Raw genomic sequence first — 18034 nt, forward strand, 5'->3', positions numbered from 1 at the left:
TTTATAATGAATTGAGGAATACCAAAAAGGTTGATGTCTAAATTTAAAAAATGAACGAGGAGGAGGGTAGTGAATGATGTCCCCGGGTCACTAAAGACCCAAGGTATGCATTTAAGGTTTAATGACTGAATTTTAATTTTTTGGGGTGAACTAACCCTTTAATAAATTGTTTTAATTAGAAAATGTCTTTAATATTTTATGTACTACTTATGTATTATTAAAGCATTAAGGCACTTTCCTTATGTCACCTGTGATTATTTTTCTGTAATAATTTTTCAAAGGCACAATTCTGAATAGTGGCCACTTTATTTCCAAGACTGGATAAAAAGCGAAAAACAAACTCTGTCAATGTTACCATCATTCTTTCACCGGCAACATGGGAGAGTTTGGTTTCATCAACCTTATATTTTACATAAAAAGGATCTTTTTTTGTGAAGTCTTACAGATGTATAAAAATTCAAAGGGAGCAGGAAACTTGGCAGAAGGGGTTATGGGTTGAAGAGGTGATAATAAAACAACCACATAAATTTGCATTGTAGAAACAATACAACAAGAGCTTGACAGATAAAGAAAGGGATATGAATTTATGGTTCTTTCACTTTGCAATATATGCAACAACATTAGAATTCAAAATATGTCCTGTATCATATTTTAATCTTTCAATGTGTGATTTTGTATGTGTGTGTGTTAACCTAAAGATATGAGTGCACTTCTAATCAAAAACATTAAAGAAAAATAAATAAAAAATAAATAAAACATTTCCCCCCAGCAGTTTCACAAGATCAGTTTCCAAAATGTTAATATACCATGAATATGTAGAGTCTGTTCATAATCTGAAATATAAAAATTGAACGATATGGAGTGCTACATCTTCAGCCTTGTCATTGGTAAGTCGTCGACATTTATAGTTATCGATTAATAGTACAATTCAGTGAAAGTCTATAGATAGCACTGAGTGTCAAGTGTTCAAATTTCAGAACAATTCTGTACCGACAGGAAACGGTGGTCTCATTCAATATACCACACAATCATTCAAGGTCATACAATTTTTTTTTTTTTTTACATTGGGAGTTAACGTGAAATGCATACAAAGAGAATTCTACATTATACAGTCTGACAAAAAAACAAAACAAAAAAACATGCATGTCATCTCAGTAGTCAATGGAATCTAACACTAAAATCGTAATGCAATTTACACAATATATTAATGAAATGATTCAAATATGGCACAAGATGGTTCACAATATATATACATAAACCTTGATAAAAACCGAGGAGAAAACATATCAAGAATGACCTAATCTGGGGAGAAAGGAACAAATTATGCCAGTTTTTGAAGGCTGAAAATTTGGTTGATTTTGTTGGGAATTCATTTCTTTAGTTGCAGTACATTTATCAAACATCAGCTAAAAAAAATTAACTAACGTTAACAAATTTAACAACACTAGGAAAAAAAAAAAAATAAGACTATGAACTGTGTACAATGTAAAAAATAATAATAATATTAACAGGAAAAAGCAGTCCAACCCCTGCAGACGTATGTGAACAGGCTCTAATATTATTTTTACACTATATTCCAGCAGCCACTTCACATAGGCGCTGAACTTCCTGTCCCACACACCTGCAGGGGTAGAGTATGTCACTGTTCTAGGGTCACCACTTCCACCGCTTGTCCGTCAAGTGTTACCGTGTTGTCGATGCGCGTGGCTACGGGAGCCATTGCGACCTGAACGGGTCGATTTCCCTGGGCCAAACTGGTGACGACCGTCTGATACATGCTGACTGGAATCTGGACGAGACCTGGGATGACACAAAAACCCGTTATTTCTGTGGGTATAAACTCATTTGGGTTGCTATTTACAGATCTAGCTGAAGATGCACAACCGTGATGTCATCAGCGAAGGCAGCGGCCTAGAGGTTTGGGATTCACGTAACTTGTCATTTGAGACAGTTGGAGGGAGGGGACTTTTGAAGTGCGGTTGGATGAGGCCGCAGAGCGTGCGCAATCCAGCAGCCATGTTAGAGTTTGAACACTACGTGGCCAGGGCCGGCCCTAGAAAGGGGGCTGAGGGCAGGGCTAGTGCATCACACTGCAATGCGGAACAATGGAGTAATTGAGGCGGCCACTCCCAGCTTCCGTTTCTCTCTCTCTTTTTCCCTCTCTGACTCGAGGTAAACCCCTCTTTCTTTCTCAATCTACCTCTGTTTCCACGCCCAGCTGTGAGCGGAGCAGCCTGGATTACTGCTGCAGTCACATGGGGCAGGAGGTGGGCAATCTGTCCGGGTCGCAAGCTCATACGGGCAAAGCGGAAGGTCAGAACTAAGCGTGACTAGTTAACCCATTGAGTAAGTCTTACAGTAACATACCTGCAGGCCAATGGACTTGTGCGTTGTTTATTCTGATAAAGGTGTGCTTAAAATAGTCTCACGATGCGCAACTCTGTCCCGGCGCCACAAAGAAAGGCTCATATTTCAAACTCGAATTACTTTATCTTTTTATGCCGGCACAATCTCCTCAAGCTAAATGTATCCTTTAATCGCAGCTTAACACAAAAGAAGATCAGTTTTGAGCTTGAATATGTCTTAAGACATGGAAAAATGATTTTGTCTTACTGCCCCAGAATTCAACAAACTTGTCAAGAAACATTCATCAATAAATAATAAAATAAATTATGCATTAATGAGGCTAATTAAACATTGAGACTATGATAATTAAGCTCTTCACCCAATTTGAATGACTGTAAATTCAAATAAATAAAGAAATATATTATTTTCACTTTAAATTGGAAAGTGCTTATAACAACAGTGAGGTTATACTATTTTAAGGTGTCCTTGTTAAAGTGTAAAGTACTGACTAATAATAATAATCAACTACATGTATTAACTATAGGATGAGGGTTTGGTTTAGTTGCATATAATTATGCATAAATCATAGTTATTACTATAGTAACTAAATGTAACCTCTAACAAGGACACTGTAAAACAAAGTGTGACCAAAAATGACAAATAATGACAATTAAGCATCCCACTCAGTTGTCATTAGTGTAAATTCAAATATAGTACAATATAAAAATAAAACTATTACTTAAAATTATAATTATGATAAAATACTTAATAATAAATAATACCTAAATAGCATATTTTTTTTATATATATATATATATATATATATATATATATATATATATATATATATATATATATATATATATATATATATATATATATATGGTCAAAAATTGCACCTCTTAATAGAAATAACATTTATTTCCATCAAGAGGTGCATCATTTTGTTTTTGTTTTTTCCCTCCAAAATCTTGTATTGACAATGTAAGAGTTGAGCAGTAAAGTCTACTCCAGCACATCCCAAAGACTTTCAATAAATTTAAGGACTGGACTCCATAATGCCAATTCAAGTGTGAAAATCATCCTACATTGTTGTTTAAGAAATGAAAAGCTACACACTCCATCTGTTAGGGTTAAAAGAGCCGTTGCCTATATATATATATATATATATATATATATATATATATATATATATATATATATATATATAGTTTTTATATACATATGCACATATATTTTTGGAGTACAAACTCAAACATGTCTTTGTGAGATTCGCCCCTTAAAAAGAACATCAGTTTCTTCACATGGGATACAAGTCCAAATTTCTCTTAATCACATCGTGTCTCAATAATTGACGGGGAGTTTGGAAGCATTGTTTTTTGAGTGAAGAGCCTACAAACCCTCAATCACTCTGACATTGAGGGTTTCTACGAGGCTTACGGAGCGAAAGGGGGGCATTGGAGCAGGAAACGTAAATCAGTCACGATTACCTCAGACCAGCCACTTCAAAGCTGCACCCGCACTGCCATTTCACTGATTGAATAAGGTCAATAAACGCCGGCTGTCCGTCAAGTGTCTGTTGTTGACTACGCTCTCCCAAACCTCCCCGTGCTGAAGCGTAAATTAGGTTTAATTGCGCAGCTTAAAGGTGAGGGCCTCGTTTTGGGCAGAGGCGGCTCTCTGGGACTCACTGCTGGTTCAGATGAACAGTCAACATGCTCGGTTATGTGTGTGGGAAATAGGACAAACTAGCATTCTCTGTACTGCCCTGCTCTAGAATGGTTATATAAAGTAACATCCTCTTATCAAGTAACACTTTTCCTTCATTTACAAGATGGCGGGGGAAAAAAAGACATCAACAGATGGTCAATCAAGAGATAGTGAGTATAAAATCTCCTTTAGGCTGTGGGACCAAAAAGTAGTTAAATCATTTCATGCATACAGTATGTAGAACTAATAATAAACCTGTACACCTAAACCATTCAATTATATAGAATATTATATATATAATGGCAGTGGTCATACATTTATACCAAGAGTGGGGAAAGGCCTGACGGCCATGTCTTTAAACGTAGTTTTAATGCCTGCTAATCAGCTTTTATGTTTAAATACAGCCCTTGCTCCTGTCTATTCTCTTAATGTCATGCGAGATTGTGTGTGAGTTTTATAGACTGGGCTTCCCGGTGCTGACAGCTGGCTCTGTGATTAGACTATGCACTGATAATGGAGAGGATCAAAGCCCTTTTAAGAGGGTTCTTCGGGGGGTTAGGAGGGGGCAGCTTCTCTTTGGTCAATGGGGGCAATGGGGTAAGCCAGGACACTAGGTACGATAGGTGACTGGGAAATGGCCAGGTATGATTGGACCAACTTTGAAGCAGAAGCATTTTACCCATTAAAATCAACATTAAATCAAAATGGACCCCATTTACTTTCTTAATGGATGTTCTTGGTCTTATTGTTATTGAATTACTTATTAGTGTATATTATAAATTGAGGATGCACCATATCGATTGTCAGCTGATCTATTGGTAGATATTGAATATATATTGACTGATTTTGGATGATCTTAATCTTTAAATTTAAAATCCTTAATGTTCTTATAGCCGATAAAACACATGCCACTAACCGAATGTCCATCCAAATAATGCATTTTAAAATGTAATATATTAAAATATATTTATATATTAATTAATATATTACAAATTAATAATAATTTTGTTTAATATGAATGCAAATTATTAAGGCAAAAAGTTACTATTTATTTTCAGCAAAATTTATTTTACTCCAATTTGCATCTGAAACGGTGGACAATGTAATTTTAGAAAATCTCAAAAATGAATAACTATTTTTCATGCTATACATTATGTATTGCATAAATTCAATTTAATATTATAATATTGGTATATCCCTAAAAAGTGGATTGTCTTTGTAATCTTAAATCAAAATCAACTTGCTATTCCTCAATTTTCCACAGAAATGTGTCACTTTGAAAATGGGTTGCAAGTGGCACTTCACATTGCCTTGGAGGATGTTATGGTCAGAAGAGAAAAAATACATAAATTTATGTCAATTTTCTAACCTAGCTTATCATAGCTAAAAGAGGAAACGCATCATGTGCCACTTCACTACGCTGTAGCGAATGCCTATAGTACACATTAGCACTGCTACTGGACTGTAACATGGCTTCTAATGCATTGTAAGCAGCAGTACTGGAGGGTGCCGTGCATATGCAGAGCGCTTAGTGGTTGAGGCAAAGTAAGGATTAGCAAGAAGTGTAGAGGCTGGAGTCACCATCTGTCCCACAAACACCCCGGGGATTACAATAGACCTCCACGGACTTCCTCACGCTCTAACACACCTAACATGAGACCCATACGTTCCCTCACATACTAGATGAGTGATGACGAAAGGGACGTTTCATCATATGTTTGTTATGTATTTGTGCGTGTCAGGCTGGTACAGAGTGTGTGGTTGCTTGTGATATGGAGCAGGGGTTCGTACCACTTCCATCCGAAACTCCAGTTAAAGCTCCTACTGCAGCCGCCGTTTCTCCTGCTAACACGATCTGTCCTCCTCCCTGAAGAGTCGCTTCCGCTAACGTCGCCACTGCGTGAGCTGCTGCTTCACTGCAACACACAGACGTAAATTAAGGAAAAAAATTCACAATAACCCCACTTTCATAAACATGCAATGCTTTATAAAGGATTTAAACATGATTTGAGATGTATTGATGTGAATTGGTGTGTACTGCCCCCTAGTGCAGGAAGTCTCTCAAGAGGAGCCAAAAAATGAAAAACAATGTTCTATACAAGTTCTTCTCTTTACAAGTTCTGGCTCTCGTGACAGATGTCCAAAATACGGACACCCATTTCTGACACATAAGTAGAGATGCACATAAATCAGAACAGAAAATGCAGATAATGGGTTACCGAGCTCAGGCCTGGTTCCAGAATCAAATTGGGTGCTCTAGCCTTAATGCACATATCAGATTTTTGCTCCATCCATTGCTGTGGCCACTATGTCAATCATTGCAATTTCAAGAGTGAATTCCGCATTTGCAGCGTGTATGTGGCCGTTAATCAATGAAGCTGTCTACACTGCACAATAAATCTCTTAACATCGTGTCTACACTTTGTTTGTTAAAATGATAGGATTCACGAGCTTGCATAACTCAATACTGAACAAAAACTCTGGGGTTTCATGCAGTGAGTGGATTCTGATTGGCCACTGGGTTCAAGAAATCAACAGATATGTATGTGACTGGCTACACTGCTCAACATTGTAAAAGCACACTGTAAATAGAAACAATTTAAGTTTCGACAATATCCTATTACAGCTTTAACTGAGGATGCTCTTGCTTTTATTTGAAGGGGCTTAGCACCCTTTCTAGCACCCTTTCTTAGCACCCTTTCTAGCACCTTTCGTGGAACTGGGCCTGACCGAGCCCCAAGAGACTCTGGCATAACAATTAGACCTTGTAAAATATAATCTTTGTGAATCACTTAATGCAAAAGTTGGTATTGTTTAGTATTTACTAAGCACTGTATGTCGGGCTGAAGAGAAGAAAGTTGCAAATGGAGATCAAGCTTGATGTGAAGCTTATTCTGGTAAAATAATGTGTAAGGCTAAAAAATAAAAAAGTAAAGCAAACCTAAAGAATTTCAGCAACACAGAGCGGTAGCTGCTTGTTCTCTGCTCCTACACATGTGAAGACTAGCACTAGGTAGTAACTACTGTATTTTCTTTGTTTAGCCTTATTTTTAGTCTTTTTAATGTCATGCATTGCTGAAGATTTATCCTTACTTGTAGATGAAGAAACTTCTGCATTTGTCCTTTTCAGCGACCCTGTTGATAACCATTTATCCATGTTTAAATCTGTGGTAGCCTACAGTAACTGTATGCAGCAAAAGTATGATAGATAAATTGGTGGTTTATTCTTATCAACCAATCAGCGAACTTAATGGTGCATACACAGTAACAATGTATATTTTTTCATTATATCATTATAAATTGAATTATTAGATTTGATTAGACATTTTTACATATATAAAATTATTATTTTTATTAATAGTAAATGGTAGCCCCCTGCAATATCGTCACGACCCACTGGGGGGTCGCGGGCCACGGGTTGAAAACCAGTGTTGTAAAGCGTTACTGATAAAAGTCCAAATTATGACAAAAAGTCAAAATTGACACCAAGCCATAATTATGAGATAAAAAGTCAATTGAGGCAAAGTGTCACATTTTCATCATAAGACGTTTTATCTAATTTATGTCATAATTTCAGTTGTCGTCTCATGTCATTTTTACTTTTATCTCAAATTATAAGTTAAAATTGACACACTATGTCATAATTATATAAAAATTATGACAGCCTAAGTCCAAGTCATAATTAATTATAACATTTGAATTGATTGCATGAAAAGATGAAATTGACATGTCAATTACAACAGTCATAACTTCAACTTTTTAAGTCAAAATTATGAGATTCAAAATTGACAAAATAAATTGACAAAACATCAAAATTGTCACATTTTTGTCATTTAATCTCATAATTTCTACTTTTATTATCTGATAATTATGACTTAGCACATGATAATTTCCACTTATGCCTATGAGTTTTTACTTTATTTAAATTCAAACAAAGCATAATTTTATTTTCTTATATGGCAGAAATGCGTTTCCAAACCAAATAAGAGTCCAAAGACAGTCTATCCCGATTCCCTTTGAGATAATGACAAAAAAGAAGGCTATTTACAGTGCTATGGGGCTTTAGTAGACAGAAAGAAAAAAATTTTTGCTCCCATTTGTAGATGTCCTGACTGTGCTAAGCAGATTGATGGTGGATTTACTTCTTTAATGAAGACTGTTGAGCAGAAAACAATGCCGCCTCAGCCTAATTGTTGTGGGAATGGAGTATGAACCAATTGTTCCCGCTGTGCTGTATTTCTGGGCTGCTGCTTCTGCTACTTGCTTGTGATAAACAGGAGACAGGCTCAGGTGAGGCCTGTTAACAAGACCCTGGGGATTTAAACCTGCACCTAGATGCTGCTGCGGTTCAGTATTTCCTTTCTCTCTATCCCCGACCCCAACTTCACCTCTACTTCCCATGAGTACCTGTTGAGTGCCATGGTAACAGTTGCCCCCTGTTGCATCTCTTGTGATGCAGCAACAGCAGCTTCGGCTAAGGAAGCCACAGCCTGCGTGGCCTCCGATGCTTGCGTGGTCTGGATAGTCATCTCACCTCCCTGTAGTGTGGCCCAATTCTGCTCCACCTTAGAGACAAAATTAAAATAACAAGTGTGAAGGGTGAGATATGACCTAAAAGCCTAGTATGTATGTAAGGACAGGACAGAACATGCACAAGATGCAAACTCATGGAATATGCAGGTAAGAAATTGAGTGTTGACATTACCTCTCCATCTGTCACTGTGGAGTAATTCACCTGGGCGACCGTCACCGTGCCTGGCAATTCTGACGCATCTGCCAGTGTTGCTACCGTGGCTCCAGTGCCAACCTTTTGATTAGTTCAAATTTGGACGTTAGGATACTGTAATGTGACCACTGGTGAAAATTTGTACTTTTTTTCTTATTTAATACATTTTTAAAACTATACATCTTATTAGTAGTAAAACAAAAATTACAATTTTAAAATTGTGTCTCTTATTAAGAAGTCTCTTATGCTCACCAAGGCTGCATTTATTTGCTAAATACAGTAATAACAGTAATATTGTGAATTATTATAACAGTGTTGTACATTTTAATACATTTTAAAATGTAATTTATTCCTGTGATGTCAAAGCTAAATTTTCAGCATCATTACTCCAGTCTTCAGTGTCACATGATCCTTCAGAAATCATCTAATATACTGATTTGCTGCTCAAGAAACATTTCTTATTATTATCATCAGTCTTTCTTGTCACTTTTGATCCGTTTAATATACACTAACACACATATATATATATACATATATATACACGCACACGTTTATACACAATCAGACCAATTACATGTTTTATTAAGGCAGTAATCGGTAAATATTTGAAGTCATGTTAACTTTTTTTTTTATCTCCCCCTATTCTAAATGAAGTCATCCAGTGGATCTTGTATATACTGTAGTCAAAAACAACTGTGTAGTTGTTCCCACAACTGGGACCTGAGCTCACCTGTATGAGCGAGACGGTTCCATCAGGATTACTGATCGTCTGCACTACGGTCTGTGACGGCACTAGGTGCGCAATGCTGTGTGTGGCTGTTGTGGCAACTTGCTGTGTGGTGACCTGGTCCTCAAAGGCGTAGAGCAGGTCCTCTCTCCCATGCTGCTTATAGCAGTTTTTAACGATAGTCCTCAGGGCTTGTGTCCATGACACCTGTTTCCAACGGAAAAAAGCCCTCGATAAATCAAGATGATGCAAGCTTTAGCTCATATGCTTCAATTCAGATGTCAATTTGTGGAAAGCCGACTGTGAAAACTATGTATAACTATGTACTAATTCATCTGTCATCACTCGTAGCATTTTTCATACAATTAAATGTTTTAGTAAATTTATGTGGGTAAATATATAGCTGCTTATTAAGATGTATTGTTACTATTTATATATGGGTGTGTATTTATTTATACATAATAAATATACATAGTACACACACACATTATGTAAACAAACTTTTATTTTAAACTAACTCTCTCTCTCATATATAGTACAGTCCAAAAGTTTGGAACCACTAAGATTTTTAATGTTTTGAAGTTTTGTCTGCTCACCAAGGCTACATTTATTTAATTAAAAAATACAGTAAAAACAGTAATATTGTGAAATATTATTACAATTTAAAATAACTGTGTACTATTTAAATATATTTGACAAAGTAATTTATTCCTGTGATGCAAAGCTGAATTTTCAGCATCATTACTCCAGTGTCACATGATCCTTCAGAAATCATTCTAATATGCTGATTTGCTGCCCAATAAACATTTATGATTATTTTCAATGTTGAAAACAGTTGTGTACTTTTTTTTCAGGATTCCTTGATGAATAGAAAGTTCAAAAGAACAGCATTTATCTGAAATACAAAGCTTCTGTAGCATTATACACTTACCGTTCAAATGTTTGGGGTCAGTAAGAATTTTTATTTTTTTGAAAAGAAATTAAAGAAATTAATACTTTTATTCAGCAAGGATGCATTAAATCAATCAAAAGTGGCAGTAAAGACATTTATAAATGTTACAAAAGATTAGATTTCAGATAAACACTGTTCTTTTGAACTTTCTATTCATCAAATAATCATGAAAAAAAATATTGTACACAAATATTTTGTACAATTGTACACATTAAATGTTTCTTGAGCAGCAGATCAGCATATTAGAATGATTTCTGAAGGATCATGTGACACTGAAGACTGGAGTAATGATGCTGAAAATTCAGCTTTGCATCACATGAATAAATTACTTTGTGAAATATATTCAAATAGAAAACAGTTATTTTAAATTGTAATAATATTTCACAATATTACTGTTTTTACTGTATTTTTTAATTAAATAAATGTAGCCTTGGTGAACAGATGAAACTTCTTTTAAAAACATTAAAAATCTTAGTGGTTCCAAACTTTTGGACTGTACTGTATATATGAACACTTTTGCAATTTTAAAAACAATATATTGTTGATCAAAACAAGTATACTGTAGAGCTATTTTTTCTATGCCCCAGTCCTATTGTGAGTACCCAACACTACCCTCTGTTTCTGCTCTTCTGTTCGGACGTCACTGCGTACGTTGGCCCAAGGAATATCCTCCGGCCACCAGATGGGCTTGCAGCTCTCTTTCCCCCAGCCAGGCTTCCCACGGCCTGTGGAATACTTTAGCATTTCTGGAATAAATGCTCGAAGCTGGGCCTGAAAATGCAACAAAGAGCACAATCACTGTGGGAGATTTTATACTGGGAGTGGCAGAGCGCACGATGGCCTCTGGAAAAATAAAATCTGTGTAAAAACACTTTGGAAACAGCAAGCCATTGATTTTTCCCCTTCCTTCTGCAACTGAGTGCAGACAGTCTGCCCACACATATAGCTAGCGAAAAGCTAAAAGTAGACTATTAGGTTTCTATTTAAAGATTAATCTATGGGTGAGGCTCCTCTGCATACTGACTGCAGGAGATCGAGAAGATGGAACATACACCACTGCACTATAGCTTATGTAGACAACAAATAAATAAATAAACACTTTTAAGGCTGGTACTCTACCATTCAAAAGTTTGGGGTTAGTAAGATTTTTTTGAAAGAAATGTTACAAAAGATTTCGATTTCAAATAAATGCTGTTCTTTCGAACTTTCTATTCATCAAGGGGTCAACCGATACTAAAGAGTACAGATACTAAAATGTGACATGTAAACACTGCAGATCACTGATTGGTCAGAGAGAATCGTCACTACCAGCATCATTGAATTTGTGACACGAGACACCAAACCCGCTAGATTTAAATAGTCAGCAACAAGTCAGAAGTATCATTTGTTCGCATTACTTTTTTTAAACGATTGTCACACACAACTTGAAAAAAGAAATGGCTTTATCATATCGTAAATTTGAAATGTAAGTTAAAGGGCTTAAAGTCATAATCTAAAAAAATGTGTCCATTGACTAAGTTGTGCTTTTTAAAACAACATTGAGTTGTATGTAGCAGTCTATTAGCCCAGCGACAGCTCTGTCCTGGGGGTGAGGGTGGAGTTTATCCCAGTGCCCTCAGTGCCCTTGGTAATTCCGTAGGCAGGCTAGGGATTGTACTGCACAGCACTCTGTAGCAACGTCTGTTCACCTCGACATCACAGGCTAAATTTGGCTTGGGAGGAATAAATCAGTTCCCAAAAGAGCTTCTCCCTCCCTCCCGCCCTCTCTCTCACTGTCACAAACACTTCCTGTAAGCCTTACACTGGACGCTGACAGACGACATGGAGAAATGTTAGTGAAGAAGGATTTCAAGGGGGGGGGGGGGGGTTCTGATACAACTAATTAATTGAAATATAAAACTCACTACATGTTTTTGACCAATGAATTTCCATGATTCTTCCAGTCGTGATTGCTGGATAAGGATTTTTAAAAATAGTATTTCAAACTGTACACACAAAGACTAATGTAAAATATTTAAGCATACCTAGAAAAATGTACACTCACTATGTATGTGTATATATTTATTAGGTATATATTATATGTGTATATCCATCTATACAGATATATATATGAAGCATATATTACTTTATTTGAACTTTTTTTTAGATGTATATTATGTGTGTTTATCTATCTATCTAAAGTCATGTTGTACTATTATTATTATTATGAAGCATATATTATTTTATTTAAACTATGTATTATTTATGTGTGTATTTCTATATAGACGTATAGATATACACACAACATGCATCTAAAAATAATAATAAACCCAATTAAATAGTTAAATTAAATTATATATATTTATAACACACAAATACATAATCTAAAATGTAAACTTCAATTAAAATGTTCAAATAAAATATATGCTTCATGTTATATTATTTTAAATAAAAAAAATTTTGCCAATAAAACTCAATTAAAGAAAATCTCATACAAAAATAAACCATGATAACAGCTAATAAATACTGATGTTAAGGCCAGTGTTCAAGTCATGTAACAGATTGTCCACAGCGGCATCATGAGTTGTAGGCTCTTCCTTGTGTTTGTGCAGATGGTCTAATTACATGGCGAAGGAATTAAGAGGAATCTCACGCCCCAAACACACCGATCAGCTGCCCATTCCCTCCCCCTGCTCTGCTCTAAATCCACTTGGGAGCCAATCAGAAAACTCTGTGCTCGGCCACGATGTGCCGGATAATTACTTGCGCGTACAAGCCTCACCTGATGATCCCTGCACAGACCTGCCTCCAACTGCCACAAACCAAGCAAGGTGTGTCTGTCCTGAGGGACATCAGCTATCAGCAGACAGCATGTGGGGTAGTGCGTAATGGGCTAGCTGGTAAATGAACTGGTTATGTGGTCCTACATGAGGCCAAAAGTAACCTGAGGCCAAAAGTAACCTGTGGTAAAGCCCTGTAGTGGATGAAGTGAGACGACTTCTCAGTCTCGTTTAACTGCTGCCCCACGAGCCTAGAAAAAGCTCATTTGAATGGCAAAGCAGAAAATTCCTGGCTCATAGTGCCACCTGGTGCCCACCTGCGTCATCTTGTCCACAGACACCGGTATGCCGTCAATAGTCAGTGGAGGAAGTTCAGAGCTGAGCTCCCCGCCACCAGGGGGCGCATGTTCAGCCAAAGCGTTCTCCAGATCCTCCAGAATCATGCTTTTGTATTTCCTCACCTGATCAAAAGACATACCAAAACAAGGATCAAATCAGAAATGGTGCAAATGCTATGAAGAGGAAATGCACAATAAAAACACTCACCACATTCTCTAATGGTGCCGCTCCAAATACTCTAAACACAGGGTTCGGTTTAGAGGGAGAGATGCACAACACGATAGCCTGCTGGCCAACCCGTGTCGTGTACTCGTCTAGAGTCGCTCTCAGCTTCCTGCAGACAGTAAGTGTCAGTGTTGTTATTGTTAACTAAAATTCTTAAAACACTTTACAATAATGTTTTATTACTTAACATTAGTTAACTACATTAGTAAACATGAACTAACAATGAACAATACTTCTACAGAATGTATTCACCTCAGTTAATGTTAATATCAACATTTACTAATACATTTTTAAGATCAAAAGTTGTATCTGTTAACATTGGTTAGATGATATTAGCATTGTAAAATAACATGAACATTTTTAATAACTAACATAAACAAAGGTTTGTAAATGCTGTAAAAATTAGTGGCGTCAAACGATTAATTGCATAGTAATTAGAAAAATAGTAAAATAATAGTTTGTTTTTACATAATACATGTACTGTGTATAATATATATACACATCCATGCATGTATATCTAAGAAAAATGTGTTATATATATATATATATATATATTATATATAAATAAAATACAGTATATACATGCAAATATTTCTTAAATATATACGTGTGTGTAATGTATTTAATTATACAATTATACACAGTGCACAAACATATATTACGTAAAAACAAACTATTATTTTGGATGCAATTAATCGTGATTTATTGATTGATAGTTACTGCAAAACTAAAGACATGAAAAACTTACACTTAAAAAAAACTTAAAAATCAGAAATTTTTCCTTTGCAACTAACTGAAATACTACTAAATCTAAAATAAAAATAAATTAAATCTAAATAGAAATATTGAATAAAGATAATAACAAAAATGAAAAAGCACATAACCAAATCAATTAAATTTAAATAAAACTTAAACTGAAAATATAAATATAACAGCTAATTTAAAATATTAATACTATAATAGTATATATATAATACAAAGATAAATACCACTTTGTTTTGATTGTTTTAAATCAAGATATATTATTTTATGTTGTAAAAACCATGGATACTTAATTACAATTCATACTGTGAATATAGTTCACCTGAGCAAGCGAGTCTGTTGTCTTTTACGGATTGAAGGGTTTGATTCAAAGATGTGCGGCCGTTTACGTTTCTTCCCTGTTGCTACAGCGGCGGCTGCTGCCATGCCAACAGGCCCTGAAAAAGAATTAGGGGCATAAAATTAGCGGTTTTTAGACATTATATAACATTCAGGATTTACACCATTTTTGTATTCACTGGGAATTGAAGCAATGAGTTTGACATTGCTAGCGCCATGCTCTATCTTAAAGGGATAGTTTACCCAAAATGAAAATTCTGTCATCATTTACTCACCCTTAAGTTGTTTTTAAGTTTTTTTTTTTCTTCAGTTAAACATAAAATAAGATATTTTGCAGAATATGGGTAACTAAACAGTTGATGGACCCCATTAACTTACACAGTATGGAAAGAAAAATACTATGGAAGTCAATAGGGATCAGAAATAAAGAATAAAGAAACTCATACAGGTTTAGAACAACTTGAGGGTGAGTAAATGATGACAGAATTTTCATTTTGGGTAAACTGTCCCTTTAAGCTATAAGACGGCTGCCAATTTATGGTTTAAGTGCACCATCTAGTGTTCAGTCTGATAACCACTAGTCAGATTTGCATTAGGGTCAGTAGTACACAACACTGTGCAGGAATATTACCTGCAGCAGCCAGATGTGCGGTGACCTCATCTGTTCCAGTTGAGTTGAGGATATCGGAGTCATCATAAGCATCATCATCGGGCGAGGAAGGCGAATCCTCATCAGCGCTCAGCATGCCGTGCTCTGTGTAAGTGGCGACATGCACCTGCCCAACCTGCTGAGTGACGGCATGGGCCTCGATAGTGGTCATGTGCTCTGTCTGATGCACCGTGTGGTCTTCCATCACCCGATACAGTTTCTCTCAAACACACTGAGACACACATAAACAATATATTAGCATACGCAGACTCCACAAGTACCTGGTTTATTAACATCAAGAGATAAGTCAGTGTGAGTGTCATTTTGAGGGGGCCCAAAATGTTCAATAATATATATATGTATATATAAAATATATATGATATTGTCTTATAACTACCAAAATCACTTTTTATTAGTACATAATGTGAATCATATGTACAAGGTATTCTATTAGTAGTGTTGGCTTTTATATTGAAACAGCATGATAATGCATTTACAAACTGGGCCACTGAGTGTGATCTCAATGTCAAAGTGTCAAAGTCATTTACATGTAGTGTTAATAGATGCTGTCAAAAAACATTTTTTGACAGCATCTATTAACACTACATGTAAATGTGTAAGCTATTTATCCTAAGTAGTTTACACTTAATGTGTAGGTCTCCTCTTTCTTTTCACACTTAAGTTATTTAATAACCATTTTCATAAAGCGCTGCATCTATTTTTATTGCTTTAAACATCACTCAAGTAGGGGGCACTAATCATGACACAATCAATATAATTTTTTTCATAATATTCTTTTTTTTAAATAGTGATATTGTTTTGGCTGGAGACTGTAAAACTGACTGTTTTCAGTATTTACCCAGAAGGATATGCAAGTATTCAATATTATTAACAGCATATATACATTTGCATATAATTTAGCAATGTACAATCATGTAAAAAAAAAATACCTCGAGTTATTTACAGCAATAAATCAGAGCTTTATCAATGACAAACTGAATGACACAGAAAGAAAACATTTTTAAGTTAAGTTTTATTGAATAAGATACTCTAATGACATTTCTTTCACAGCAAGGAGTATGGATTTAATTTTGAATTAAAAAAAATAAATAAAAACGTATGTCTGAATAACTAAGAATGACGTAGGTGCTACGAATGATCCACATAAACACACATCTGCTCGCGCAGCGAGAGCATCATTCTGTTCAATTCAACGGCCTTGACACGGTCTCTGAAAAACGCTACATTTGATAGGACCAAGTCACCAAAAACACAAATATCAGACATTTCAACAACCACTAATAGCCATTATGAAAGGTAGGTTTGAATATCTGAAATAACTGACGCGATATAGACTTGTGATATCCAGCGTTAATAACAAACACATAAATGGCGGTTATTTTCAAACAGGTGAATAATACGTGTGGAGAGCGGGCTGTTGTTTTAGTGAAATATTAAACACAGACGCCTGTTCAAACTGCCATTTCATACAATATAGTAAAAATTCAGAAGAGCCTCAAAACATCTGAAATGGTCTTTTAGATCAAATTTAGCCGGGCACCGTTGTCGACTCCGTATAAAGCGATTTAAACACTCGACTGATCGATAACACTGCTGTGCTAATATGACATTAAACATGCATTCAAATCCGATCAAGAGCATATAAACACAAGCTATCAAGCAGTGAAAACCCATTTAGCATCTGGACAAAACAAGAGCGATTACGATTGCAGATCTAAATTCAGTAGGCCAAAGGCCTGCGACAGCGCCATGATTATTTTTTGCCCCAAATTTGAGCGGGGTAAATAATAATTGCCATCCTGACAAATGCGCTCGATATCGTCCCAAGTTCTGTTTCGCATCGTCGCAATCTGCATCTGAGTGTGTGAAAGGCAAACGCTGCCGGGTTGTTTGGTGCGGCTGCGCCGGGGCTGAAATGGCTGGAGATTGCGCGGTAGGGCACTAACCTCAGAGCGGCTGCGCTACTTCGGGCCTGCGCTGTGCGGCGGAGCTGCGAACACCAGCTGCAATGGAGGACAAAGAACGAGCAGCAAAGTGCGCGCGTCCTGGGCTCAGCGGCTGATGCGCGTGCCCGAGCGAAGTGCACAGAACAAACCCCGCCCCTCCCTCTCGTTCTACATACTAGAGCCTGGACTACATGATGGTGCAGCACAGAGAAAGTACACACTACACTCTAAAAGAAGTGTATGGGAAATAGACATTTTTATGAGTCTGACATATTTATTCTTTGTTAATATGAAACTATTGTTCATGTGCACAGTTCATTAAAACATGGTACAGCAGAGAAAAAAAAATCGAAATCAATAAACATCAATATTTTTAAATAATTTTGGCAAATTACCAATTTATTCAAAATAATTTATATATATATATATATATATATATATATATATATATATATATATATATATATATATATATATATGCACTATATTGCCAAAAGTATTGGGACACCCCTCCAAATCATTGAATTCAGATG

At 35.9% G+C, this 18034-nt stretch overlaps 1 protein-coding gene across 2 annotated transcripts; it reads right to left on the minus strand.

The window, feature by feature from the left end:
- Window positions 1–269: 269 nt before the first annotated feature.
- nrf1 (nuclear respiratory factor 1) lies at window positions 270–17623 on the minus strand. 2 transcript variants are annotated; one of them, XM_067391869.1, is made up of 12 exons: window positions 17502–17623; window positions 15517–15766; window positions 14869–14983; window positions 13767–13893; window positions 13538–13681; window positions 11074–11232; window positions 9513–9716; window positions 8762–8863; window positions 8464–8621; window positions 7150–7191; window positions 5848–5972; window positions 270–1800 (listed from the first exon to the last, which is right to left on the minus strand). In XM_067391869.1, the coding sequence occupies exons 2-12, from the start codon at window positions 15737–15739 to the stop codon at window positions 1640–1642; spliced, it is 1560 nt and encodes a 519-aa protein (XP_067247970.1). In that variant the 5' UTR covers window positions 15740–15766; window positions 17502–17623; the 3' UTR covers window positions 270–1639. The 2 variants fall into 2 exon arrangements, with proteins under 2 accessions (XP_067247970.1, XP_067247971.1); XM_067391870.1 differs by lacking the exon at window positions 7150–7191.
- Between the last annotated feature and the right edge of the window lie 411 nt (window positions 17624–18034).

This window comes from Chanodichthys erythropterus, chromosome 8, assembly GCF_024489055.1.
Source record: "Chanodichthys erythropterus isolate Z2021 chromosome 8, ASM2448905v1, whole genome shotgun sequence".
Taxonomy (NCBI): domain Eukaryota; kingdom Metazoa; phylum Chordata; class Actinopteri; order Cypriniformes; family Xenocyprididae; genus Chanodichthys; species Chanodichthys erythropterus.